This window comes from Pholcus phalangioides, unplaced genomic scaffold (assembly GCF_987345545.1).
Source record: "Pholcus phalangioides strain wild (caught in Gottingen) unplaced genomic scaffold, Ppha-v1.0 ptg000039l_1, whole genome shotgun sequence".
NCBI classification, from domain to species: domain Eukaryota; kingdom Metazoa; phylum Arthropoda; class Arachnida; order Araneae; family Pholcidae; genus Pholcus; species Pholcus phalangioides.
In genome coordinates this window covers 28,034,475-28,048,593 of record NW_028301625.1, presented here as the reverse complement: position 1 = coordinate 28,048,593, position 14,119 = coordinate 28,034,475, and the positions used below count along the sequence as shown (strand labels likewise).

General features: G+C 35.0%; 1 protein-coding gene across 2 annotated transcripts in view; it reads right to left on the bottom strand.

Annotated features, from left to right (window-relative positions):
* Positions 1 to 14,119, bottom strand: part of LOC149065787 (laminin subunit alpha-1-like) — a 438,052-nt gene that overhangs the window by 303,061 nt on the left and 120,872 nt on the right. For both annotated transcript variants that reach the window (XM_089253835.1, XM_089253836.1), the window contains 2 exons: positions 9,536 to 9,647; positions 6,881 to 6,976 (listed from right to left, as the gene is read on the bottom strand). In XM_089253835.1, the coding sequence (XP_089109961.1) occupies positions 6,881 to 6,976; positions 9,536 to 9,647 (208 nt within the window). The remainder of the gene's footprint in view (positions 1 to 6,880; positions 6,977 to 9,535; positions 9,648 to 14,119) is intronic.

Below are 14,119 nucleotides of genomic sequence, written 5' to 3'. Positions count from 1 at the left end.
ATTAATTCCCCATCAATCAACTGCTTTTACAAGGGGACACCAGTATCGTTTGATAAAGAACAATTCTAGGTTATGGTGTTGCAGGAAATTTTTCTCTAATTAAGTTGGTAATAAATGGAATAGCTTACCCCCAGAGGTAGTAAGTTCTAACACAATTGACACATTTAAAAAGAAATATGACAAATATGTTGTGGTAAATTAAAAAAGTATCCATACTTAGAATAATACAACCATAAATACATTTTATGGGCATTTTATAGTATTTTATCATCTATATATATTGTTTATAATTTTTGTGATTGCATTTTTAATTGGGTTGCTGTATTTTAGTAATATATGACATTCATACTTGTTATAGACATACCAAGAACAGCATACCAAGTGATAAGCTCATTCTATGTTATTCATTTATATGCTAGTGAACATTTCAGCTTACCAATTTTTAACTTGGCTAACGAATATGGATTCGGCTAACTAACATTTAAGTTAACATTGGGGGGCGTGGTATCCCAGGTAGATAAGATACTCCCCTAAAGTACCAAAGGATGTTTAAAGTGTCGCGAGTTCGATAATCGGTTCGTCCTTGTCAGAAAACTTTCCTGACGCAAGGGTACAACAGAAACTGTGACACGACCGCAGAAAAAATTACTACCACAGGGAGTCCTCTATCGAGAGGGTTAGCGCACCAACCCCTCGATGACCATAAAAAACAAGCCCGCTGTTTGGAATCGACAAAATGATCAAATGATCAAGTCAACATTGATGCACACACTTATACAGTAGCATGGTGAGCTGAATATTCATACAGTCATTATCAGAATTACTATCTTTAGAGCAAGATTAATTTATGTCTGCCTCAGAATCACTTTTCTCATATGCTTCAATTTCTCTTGCAGAAAGCGTTTGAGCCATTTTGTGCAAAATAAATAATTCAGCAGAGCAAAAAATGCTTTAAAAAGGGCCTGGACTAATTTTACATGTTACATACACTACAAATTTTAAGGCGGAAACACACTACACTGTCTTGATATGGTACCATAAGGTAATGTGTAATATAAAATTCCACCAATAAGTCTTCTGTAGGTACGTTCACACTGCCGTGATGTGGTAAAGTCTGTGGTTATGCAATCTGACGTAACAAGCAAAAATCTGTGCACATTACTCTGACATGACATGGGACCATGTAGAAATGAGTGCAATATAAATGCCACCTATGAGTCTTTTATAGGTACGTTCACACTGTGCTGTCATGATGTGGGAATGTATCGGATTATGAAATCTGACGTAACATGCCTTATTACGTATCAAAAACAAATCAAACCTTTCAGATTTTTGTCAATGGCATGTGAAGATTCCATATTAGTTATTCTCGTTATTTTTGCTTCATTCGTGTTTTTATTCATTAGGGTTTTTCATGTTTTTATTCATTAGGGTTTTTCATGTTTTTATTCATTAGGGTTTTTCGTGTTTTTATTCATTAGGGGTTTTTGTGTTTTTATTCATTAGGGTTTTTCGTGTTTATATTCATTTGGTTCCTTTTTGCGTTTCCATTCATTTGTTTTTTGTTTGCGTTTCGATGATGAAAGAGGAACTTATCAAACATGTTCGGTCTAATTCTCCGCTGAAGACCCTACCAATGGGTCTGGGTCATAACAGCATAATGTTAATGCATGGGCCAAACCGGAAATGGCCCAGGGACCTCAAGAGAAGAGGGGCCTCACAAAAACGAAAATGGGTTGAAATTTTCGAAAATTAGCCAGGCAGGGCCTCAGAAAAATCACTTGGCCCTGGGGCCATGATGCCCTTAAGATGGCCCTGGGTCATAATCCTGAAAAGTCAAAATCCATACAAGGTCATAACTCGGACAGTCAAACTTAAAAATTAAATTTCTCATTATATTGTGATCAAATAAATAGAATGTATTTGATGCAATTTATTATTCTTATCGATGCCCCAATGCCCCTCACTGCGAGAAACGCAAATCCCTATAGAAAGCGCAAACTGCGGCTTATACAGTGAAATTAAATTTTCCAATTTGACCTGTCGGGATTATGAACGCAACCACCTACCAACACCGTCTATAGTAGAAAGCCTCCACACGAAGCTCATGACATCACTGAAGTCTTCCATTTCACCTATAGTCATTGGATGTGCTGCAAAAAAAGGTAAAGATTTCGCAAACATCGGTCGGCTATATCCAATGGCTACAGGCGAAATGGACGACTTCAGTGACGTAAAGCTTCGTGCGGAGACTTTCTGCTATAGAAGGTGTTTGCTCGCCAGACAGCTGTCAATCTGCATTTATGAGAATCAGAGCTGCCCTTAAGGGTGTGGGGCAGGTGCGGTCGCATCTTGCCCTACGTTTTGGGGACCCGCTTTTATGGTGGCAATAGTTTCTTTCATAAATTCTGGAAATCCATATCTACCATATCTGGAATTGTTTTTTTAATAATTTCTGAATTTTCATCAATTCTGGAATTACAGTGAAACCTTCATATAACGATAGTCTAAGAACATGGAAAAAATGTCGCTGTAGAGGGATTATTAAAATATCGAGAGGCAACAGTTAAATATTCAAGACATTTCTGAGCAAGACTTGAAAAAATATTGTTGTAAAAGGATTTATTGTTGCATCAAGTTACGCTGTAGCAAGGTTTCACTAGATTTCTATTATTCTATATTTTCACCAACTCTCTCTGAAAAACAAAATAATTTCTCTTTCCATTTATTTCGAATTTTCATGATTTTTTTTTTCTGAATTTGATTCCTCTCTCTCACAGAAGAAGAAAAAACAGGGCTAAGGGATCCAGCTATTATTTTTGTGAGGAGCCCCATCCATGGTAAAGGCAGCCCTGTATCGGATGCATGCACATTCTTCTCGAATACTTTACTGCAACAATTAATGCAGTCATTTTTTCCTCTTCCTCATCAAGGTCATCCAAAAACACATCCATGCATGGGTGTTGAAAAAAACCGATTTTTTAAAAAGGCAAAACAGATATCATGACCAACACACACATTGACAGAAGTCTGAAACACGCAACACTGACGTGACGTGAATTGCTGTCATGCCAGAGACGTGGTTAAATCAGATTTGTGGGAATTCCCCGTCACAGAATAAGTTGTCACAAATTCGTCATCATAGTGTGTTTAATGCACCTCTTAAAACATCAGACCAGTGTGCACACCGTATAATGCCTGATATGATCCCATGCCATCTGATATGACTTAGTTACATGTCACGTCAGTGTAGTGGGTTTCCACTTTTAGTTGTTGCTTTTTTTCAGAAATAACATGCCATTCCCAATAGCGGCCACATTTTCATGATCCCATTAATAGCTGTTGTTAAGAGGTTCTACTGTACAAACACAAATGCAAAATGCCTAACAAGGTGGCTGAAAAAAGATGTGCATAAAAAATATGTATGTCAAACATAACCAAAATACAGCACCCCAATATAAAAGAATATTTCATGAAAAAAAAAAATCAATAATTAATACTGTATAATAAACTGCCCATAAAAAAGAAAATCTATGGGAAATTGCATTTCAACAAATGAATGTGATTCCACAACAAATTATCTTTGTTAGCCAAGGTACGACTGTGAATAGATTGTTTTAGATTGAGACAAAAACATTCATGTCTAACTACATCAAGCCAAAGCAAAATGAATTGATGTATTAATGAATAACTGTAATTGCAGATGTAAATGTAATTCTGTTTAGAATTAGATCTCTTACAATCTTGATGCGTTGATTTCTTTTTGAAAGCTATGTATAGCATAAGTTACGTACAGAGATGAAGACTCTTTGTCACTTCTGTGCATGACGAGACCAGGTTTAATATCTCTTAGGCATTTATGCCCATTTGCATTTAAATGGGCTTTCTGATAAGAATCAATGCTAAGATTTTAAAAAAAAGGAGCATAGATTATATGTGCTTTTGCTAGTGCAAATTTTGATTTAAAAATTAAGAATATCATGGCAAAATATATTGTAATACAAAGCAAGAGCATATTTTTTCAATCTGAACAAGGAGAAATCAAATTGGAGCAAAAGGAGACAAACATAATTTTTTATGGGCAGTATATTTACATTTTATCATAATTATTGGGTTTCTTATTGCTCTTATTGGATTGCTGTATTTTTGATATAATTTAGATTAGTGTCTCTCAACCTATGGTCTGCAAACCAGAGGTGGTCCACGTTGATGGCGTAGGTGGTTCGCAGGCAGACTTGATTATTCAATTCTAACTGGATGGAAAATTACTCAGTTGTTGTAATTTATACTATAGTGATATCCATATGGATTCACGAATAAAAATTGCACCTTCATTCTTAGGGTCATTATATCTCATCAAGGAAAATGTGGGAGATTATGATCCTAAATATGGGACATCACTAATTTGCAGCCCAAAAATGCAATTTACGACAACTTTGCTAATTACTCCAAAAGGGGGATGAAGGGTGGAAAAATAAAAGGTTGCTATAAATTGAAGTAAACAAAATTTTGATGGGAAAACATTCAAATGACCCGATTACTGTAAAATATGTGACATCACCAATTGTCTTTAAAAACGTTGCCATGAGTCAAATCCTGAATTGAAGTTAAAACTGCTGAAAAATTGGGGAAAAACTTGACAATGTGAGATAAATATTTGTATTTATACCCAAAATTATCATAAGTTGTAAAAACGCTGTTTATTAATGATTTTATTGAACATTATAAATTTAAATAAACATCATTGAAAAAACAGGACAAATCTATAAAAAAATCAGAACAACCAAAATTGCAGAAATGTCCCATTATATGAGATGCAAATGGTCCATTGAATTGTTTCAGACATTTTACTGGTCCTTGGGTTCCGAAAGGTTGAGAAACACTGATGTAGATATATATTCGATATCCATATTTTTTATGGGGAACTTTTTTTTCAGCTACCTCATTAGACATTTTGTCTGTTGTGGCCTTTGTATTTGTAAATAAATGCCTAATTTCACATCATCAAATTCCTGTGTCAAAAACACTTGCTACAGTGGAAAACCTTTTTTACTTATTTATTAAGTTCTTAATATAAATTAATAAAGTGGAACCTCCTCTAACAGACATTTACTGTTAACAGACACTTTTCTGATCCCTGGTCCCATAGAATAAGGCTTTAATGTATTTCACTCTTTATTAATAGACACTCTTGATAGCGGACAGTAAAATTCGGCAAACTCTAATATTTTTTCAAACTGTAATTTACTAATTTTTGGTCATAAACCAAGAATTTATCATACTTAACTAAGATTGTGTTTAATCCCAAGCTCCTATTGATAAATATGATAAATCCACAATTAATCACTTAATTAACTGAATAAAACTATGGTCCATGATGGTGAATTTGAATGGTAATGTGTGTGTATTGGTTTTGTTTGTTGATATGTGTGAAAAAAGCTACCATTCCAAGACTGATAATGTAGCTATAAATGTTTTATCTTCTCACTTATTTTAATTTAATTTTTATTGCAAAATATGTGTAGTGCAATTATCATCATTGATGTCAATTCCCAAACTTAAAAAATCTGTAGTTTGTCACATGACAAAATATTTGCTAAAAGAAAAATTTCATACAAGTAAAAAATTGTGGATTTTTTTTGTGGGAATGCATAGGATACTGTTTCTTAAAGTGGGCAATATTTCCCCCTGGCGATGGAAGGGTCTAGGGGGGTGATAGAAGCTTTTAAGTATAGGATCCTATGGATTGACTTGAGCTGAGTAGATTTATTTCATGATGTAGACTCACTAAGAAGAGGTTTTGTTTTTTGAAATTCGACCCCTATCAGGGTTCATTGATAGTTTCAAATGTTGTATGGGGAATCATCAGAGTAATTTTCAGATTATCAAATCCACAAGAGTGAAGCCATAACAGCTAGTTACGGCTTCACTAGCTTGACTAGCAGGTAACAGTTTGTTAAAAAAAGAGTACAGCAGATGTTTATATCTATACAAATATATAAGCAATTGAAGAAATTTTGGGAGGTGAAGAATCATCTCGAATTGAAAAATATCGAATTATTCCATAGTTTTTCCTTCACCATTTATGCGATACTTTATTCAAAAATTGTGTATTTTATAAGAAAAATAAAACATATATATTGTCCAAAAATAATTCTGTAGAGAGTAGGAAATTATTTTACAGTAATATTAAGTATTTATTCTTTGTATAAAATAGTCATTTTAAACATTACATGCAATTAACTTGTGTATTTAGAATGGGGATTTTTATATTGAAAAGCAATATTTGAGGTGTTTGACAGAGGTTTTTAACAGAGGGTTTTAACATGACAGTTTAAAAACTACCAAAATAAACCATCAAAAACTGCCATGCATCAAGAACCGGCCAACTCTGATAGGAACCAATTGAAACTAAAGCCAAATGTCATATAAATGTGAAAGTCATATAAACAAGGTTCAACTGTATATCATACCTCTCCAATAGAAGACACTCCTTGCTAGTGTACAAAATTTTGGTCCCATAGGTGTCCATTATTGAAAGTGTATCAGTTTTTTAAATGTATTTTGTTATTCTCGTTAAACCTCATTCTTCTTGGAATGATAAAATAATTTCCATAATCATCTGGAAATCATTCTCTCACATCTTTCAATCATGTAAACCAAACCAAAGAGCTTCTACTGAATCCCATCAAACTTTATTCAGAGTTTTATTTTCTCTGTGGGAAAATTAACAATAAAAAGATTCAGAAAGAAAATGTTATTTATTTTTAAGAATTAAACCATAATCACCTAAGTAACAATATTAATATATAAGGAACTTATCTGACTAGTTATTATACCTTATGAAAAATAGTTTTAAACATTTTAAAAATTTACAAACCTCACATCTTTCAGCATCACATGACACAGCATGGTTGTGGCAATCACATTTTTCACAAACACCGGGTCTTAATTGTCGGTATCCAGATGCACACATCTGTAGAAAAATTGACTTAGGGTAAAAACTAAAAGCAATTGAAGGTTTGTGCTACAGATTACTTATATTCCAAAATTTTTTAATATCCTTTCAAAATATAGATTTTCTTCAAACAACTAAGTCAAGCAGAGAATTTAAGACAGCAATTTTTCTAAGAAATATATGAGCCGATACTGATAACATAGGAAATAGACATAGATTTCATGGAGAATATATCACTTTTCTATACATAAGTACATAGCAGCTGCTCAGATCTTTAAAATTCAAGTATTACAAGTGCATCACAAAACATCATAGCTCTATAAACAATTTTTGATCACTCACATTGTTTATGTAGAAAAATTGAACAAAAATGTATTTTTTACATAAATTACCATGGACAGAAAAGTTCCAGATGTCTAGAGAGATGCTGTCCTATCTCACAATGCTGTTCTACCTCACGATGAAGGTGTTCTAATAATGTTTCATGAAACAAATGAACTTTAGCAGACAAACCTCTCATCAATGCGCAGGGTAGTACTTATTCTAAATTAGAATTTATAACTTTTGAATGCTATGTTTTGGATGTGAATATATATGTTCTGAGTAGGACTGCCCAGAAGTGTTTAATGGAAAAGTTTTGGGCAAACACTTCTGTTATGTTGCATGTTCTCTTTGTGTTGCATGTCTACAGAGAACATCATGAACAAGTTCAATAAAATTGAGGTCCAGGGAAATATGCAGGCCATGCCAAGCAGATGATATTCTCCATTTCCAATGCACTATCATCTGTTCTTAGTGAGCATAATATATTGTAATCCATATACAGAAGGTTGCATTGCTGCACAGAAGAGATAAACAAGATCAAAAACTTTCTCTGAATAAAATTTGTTGTAATAAACCCTGGGGCAACAATATTGTATTTTTAGTTCTCTAGTCACTTCAGCATTTTATTTTTTTCACAGCGCAAATTTTTAAAAATGCTTTTTTGGGTGTGTTATTTCCATTTTGAATCATTTGTTCTGTATTTCTAATGACATACAATATAATTGACACATACATACACAATTTATATAATTGCAATAATTGGTTTTCTATACCCTCTTGTTGTACACTGTTGGCCATCCAGAATGCAACACCATGAAGGACAAGAGATATCAAAGTCAAATTTATGGGACAAGTACTACAACTACTTCACCACACACCAACTCCGGTCATATTGCTATATTCAAACTGCTGTTAATGAGTTGGGTTGGAAATGAAGGCGACATCTATTGGTGGTTGCCTCAAGTTTGTTGGGGAAAATGCTTTGTTACTTATATACTTATATTCTTCCCCTGGATCGAACATGGGACCTGACAAAAACCTTCACTGTGGTAGACAAGTATGTTACTCAGGTGCTTATTGTTGGACAAGTAGCATAATTTGAGGATGATGTCATTCTTTGCTATCCATACAAAGGTTTTTAACAGCTGGCTGATGCGAAGAGATATATTTTGCAAAGAGAGAAAATTCAACTGCCCCTGTGGGGAATCGAACCCACGTCCTTTCACTTTCTGGGTGAACACCCTAGACCACCAGACTACAGAGGCAACAAATATCTTGATATTCGTTATATATATCCTTGCATCGGCCAGCTGTTAGAAACCTTTGCAAGCAGCATAATGTACAAGGGTTGCATGCATTAATTGCAATCACAGTCCCGTTCGACTTACAGAATATGAAGAAATCAATATCTTGTGTGGCCAGCATGGCTGGGCAATAAGTGCTGTTACAAGGCATTTTGTGAGGCCCCAGGCCATGCATTAAGACAGCACTGGTGAGGTGGCTGGTCTAAACATAAAAGTTGATCGATCCATCCAACCTGCACCCATTGACTCCATAATCTCATAACTGTGGCATTATTTCGTCCCACATAAGCACCAATTTCTTGGAAGGATAATCTGCAATTTCTACAACCAACAATTATTCCTCCATTGAACTCAGAAATGTGCTCAAATGACTGTCATATGTTATGACAAAGCATAGTGAAGTTCCCATGCAAAGGAACAGCAAGAAAACTCAATTCCAGCGCTCAGAACCAGTCGTCTCTTCTTCCTTTTTAGTGGTAATCATTTGCATGTCCTATCAAAGTCTATGCATGGTGGGAAATTCAAACCTATTGGATGCTTCTTTCATGGTTTTGCATTTTGGATGGACAGCAGTGAACAAAATTTACATAAAATTTAATAAGTTATTCTTTATAATTTTTGGTGAAATCAAATTATAATAAAGAATAATTGCACTGATGAATGATTGATGTTCCAGCTCTAGAAAAACAATTACTAAATTTTTTATAGCAGGCTCCTGCTTCTTAAACATCATTTTTGATAATATAATATAGAAATTAACACATCATTAAATGAAATTTCATCATCATTGTTATATAAAATGTAATTAATTTTAAAAAATAATGTTAACATAATTTTAAAAATATTTAACTGTCATATAGACATTAAGGTCATATTCTTTTTTTCAAAGAAACAATGTGAGGTATTCATGTTTATATGTTTATAAAAGTATCTGTTTGAACTGATTTACTTCACAAGAGAGGCCATCATATCCAGGTGGACAGAAACATTTCTCCACAGACTTCAGTTTTTTGAAGCTTTTGGATGTTTTTGAAGCTGTTTCCATTCCAACATCATGCAGTCTGGCAAAATAAAAAATAAAAAAAGGAAGAGAAGAAGAAAAATAAATTTTGTATACAATGATATATCATGAATCATGTGGAATTCATGAAGTACATGTGTCCCTCACTTTAAGTGGTTAATTGATTCTGTGAAATGATTGTGTAATAAAAAATTGTGTTGAGTTGAATTTCATATGGATGAGGTAGGAATGGATATTTTTCTAGGATGTGTTTTTTGTGAGAGCTTTTTATAGAAGTAGTTTTGATTCCCTTTAAGGAATCAATAGAATTCTTTTTCTTTTGCTGATCCACAGCTTGATTGACTTCTTCAGGGTGTCTACCGTATACCGAAAGTAAAATTTGGGGACTTTTTGGTGACTTTTCTCATTCGACAAAATGAACCATGTTGGACTGTTTTCTTACATCAGCGGTTCCCAAACTGTGGGTCATGATCCCCTAGGGCAGGGGTCCTCAAACTGTGCACCTCCTTGAAAATATTCTTTGTTAAACAGCTCTGGGGAGCCAGTGGAGCTCACGGATAAGCATTGAATAGGGGAAAGGGTGCTCTGTGTGGAAAAAGTTTGAAAATCCCTACCCTAGGGGGTTTATGTTTTATAAAATGGGGGTTCCTAATGAAATGGGTGAACACAAGTGAATTTGATACAATTGTACCAGATAACTTAATCCTTGAAAGAGCACTTAGTGAGCCATCATCACTTATCCTGTAAAGATGATATCCAACAGGGTAATTTTTATTAGGAAATTTTTTCCAAAGGTGTTTCTAGTATTCCAGGAGCCGGACAAGTGAGAAGCCAAATTTTTCCTTTGCTTTCATTTCACTATTGTGGAACAAATTCTGAGTGAGGGCATGGGCCCCTTAGGCTGGGATCTTTTGCGCCCCCCCCCCAGTCAAATTTTTCACGGCCCCTTCTATAGTTAATTTATAGCGTGAAAAAGCCAAAACATTATGAGAATTGCCCCGGGCTCTTGTAGGTACCATGGGTAAGGGAGCCAAAATGCACACATGCCCCTTGTAATAGAGTACAGGGGCGGCACTTGTCCATGTGACCCATTGTGGCCACATCACTCAAGAGTGATGCTAAATCCGAAATGAAAAGACGAAAAAAAAATTTTGTTACGAATTGCTTGAATAAATTGTGAGGGCATGACCTTCTAATGGAGGGGGGAGCGACAGGGCTCCAACTTGAGACATGGGACTAAATCCTTATAACTTTTCTTTTTTCACTCTATAAATTAACTAGAAGGTGCCCTATGAAAGATTTCAGCCTAGGGGCCCTGATGCAGGACGTAGGGGCTATGGAGGGGGGGGCAATACATAGGAGACACAAAAAGTCTCACACGGGCAAGGATTTAGTTTCAAGCCGCCCAAATAGCTTACATTCTTGTTTCTGGTATTACAGGCCCCTGTCTATTTTCTCAACGTTTCCATTGTCGACTCAAAAGCCTGATGTCTTGTGAATTTTGTGTGTGTTATATTTTAGGGTCTCAAGTAAAGTCTACACTGCCACCCCTTACAACCTGCCGCCCGGGTGCACCGCACCCCTAGAACCCTCGCTTAAGCTACCCCTGATGGTTGACCGTCTGGGGGATAGAAAGTGTTAAGTGGCTATAAATTAAATGGATGAATTCGATTACAACATGATTTTTTTTAATTGTTTGGGAACCAAAATGGGATGAAGCTGGTCAGTCCAGAACAACATCCGTCACTAATTGGAATATAAAGAAATCAGGGTGCAGAATGGTAGGCGGTGATTTGGTCCTAAGGACAGCTCTCCTGATGTGACGTTTTTCTGAAAAAAAGGGAGAAAATGTGGAGCTTGGCAGAACCCAAATTTTTGTGAATTGCATACAGTATTACAAAATTACATTCGGTTATAAACGCAAGATTACCAACAAAACAGAAAAAAGCTCCTCTTCATTTTACACTTTCTTGACAAACAAAGTAAGTAAATATCAAATATAGCTACTAATTTCTGATAAGTTCATACGTTTTATATTTTGTGAGAGTTTTCTTTAATGATAATTTACGAACAATCGCCACAATTCCATCTTAGGTAATTTGGAATCCTCTGTAATACTTGCATTCAATAAAGCTTAAGACTCATATTTTTTTATATGATATCCCTTATTTCAAGGAATGAACGTCATATAAAAAGTACAAATTGGTCCACTTTTCATAAAAACTCAGCATGAATAACTTGATATATGCTTTTTTGTTCATGGATATCATGCCATTGGAAAGTAAACTTGAATACATTATCCAATTCGGCCGTGTTATGGTTATTGCCCATCCAATAAGTAGCACCATGCACCGCTTGGCGTGAGTCAAAAATAAGCACTGTACTTTCTTCATTTTCTTTTGATGTGAGTATTTATTAAAAAAGAATAAAATATAAAAAATCACTTGAAGCACACACACACTTGAGTTGTTGATTAACACATATATAGAGTATATATTTTATATATATTTATCCCATCCAGTGTTTCTGACATAATATTATGTTGGGAGTTGAATGGAAGAAAAAGAAACACCACATTCCTTCTCTGCTATTGTTATGCTGCATGTGCACCTAACAAAGCAACCCTAAAACCTTTCATGTGAGAGATTAAAAGAATGTTCTTTTCACTCAAACTCATCTTTTTTTTACTGCTCGTCTTTGTCTCAGGGGGTGTATCTTAAAACAAATTCATAGATAAAAAAGACACAAACATATCATGCCAATGCATTTTCCTAAGTATGATTTTCTGATCTCAAAAATCATATGAAGTCGTATATAAAATCAAATATAACTCGTTATTTTCTTAAATAATATTATGCATGATGACAATAGCTGTTCATTTTTGACATGATGTTATGACTTATTGACCTTCTTGACTTATCTACTCTCATTCAGTTCAACCAACCATGGCCCCACATCCTGGAGCAAAGCCACTAGGCTAGGATCTTTTGTGGGCCTCCCCGTCAGACTTTTCACGGGCCTTTCTATGGTTAATTTATAGCATGGAGAAGCAAAAAATGATGAGAATTTTCCGGAGTCCCAGGCTAGAGTCCTGTCAGCCCCACCCTTGTGGGGGCCATGCAACCAAAACCAGCTATAGCAGATACTATTCACTACAGCCAGTGTTGGTTCAACTTGGTTGATTTGAAGGTCATGGGAACTGCAAAAAAAAAAAAAAATAATAATTTAAATGTTTGAATTCATCGTTTTATTTAATATTTCATCTGGTGTTCAGAGCCCCTCTCACAGAGGGAGATAGGCAAAAGCTGCATGTTTTTTTTAAATCATTTTTTTCTATAAATAAAACAATTTGGCACTGCTCTTTATCTAAGATATAGTTTCCCAAACTTTTCGTTCCATTACCCCCCCCCCCTTTTCAAAAATTTTTTCTTCTCATCACCCTCGAACTCAAGTCCCCTCAAGGATCCTATACTAAACCCTGAGCTTCTACTGCCCCTGTACCTTTCCATCACCCCCTCCCAGGGGACGATATTGCCCAATTTGAGAAACACATATCTGAGACAATGGTTATCCAAATTAATAGAGAGTCCTACGTTATACAATGAGATCTCTCGCTAAAATACCCCCTTCCACCTTGGCACTGAAAACTTTTGTGCCATAATAGTGTGAAATACTATGCATGAAAGCTCTACTCCACAGGCCTGAAAAATTTCTGAAAACAGGGACATGACCATTATGGGAAGTTTTGCTGTATAAGAAATTAGAGAAAACTATTCATATCATGAAAGGGGTCTCACATCTGGGAAGGGTGGCTCTGTTGCATCTGATCTATACTGCTATGAATTGTGCAAGAATTTGAGAGCTCTTATCAAAACTAATTGATAAAAATAAATCTACACACTTTTCAATAAAAATAATTGCATAAATAGTACATAAATATTCAGCCTTTGAAGGTAAATACCAACATCAGGTCTTGATTACAAGTCCCTTCTGAAAGCCTATTATTCTTGTCTTTGATTTAAGCGTACTTAAAAAAACTGATGTTTATGCAACTTTCAAGCTCAGCAGAAAACTATAAATTTACAAAATGTTCCCTCATAGATGTCCCCCAGTCTCCGTGTACTGTATCGTGTTGCATCGTATATATATTTTTTTATCTCAACATACTGAACATTTTTATTTTATGAAATGTAATATTTCAGCAAACTGAATCTGAAACAAACTATAACTTCTTACACACATTGCAATATTGTATAGTAACTGTTCCCAAAATTACCGGCAGGTCAAAGCAAAGAGCTTCATGGGCCATGAGTTGAAGACCCTTGATCTAATGCCTGGATGCTAATCTTTATTTGGGATATTACACTTGTTGCTCCAGCACAGTTGAAACCCATGGTTTTGTGCTCAGATTGTAAATTGGGTTTTGTTTTAGTAAAATGTCACCAACCAAATGCCATCCCTTTAGCAATGTGATCAGGGCAGGTTCTGGACATTTTTCAAGTGTAAGCAAAT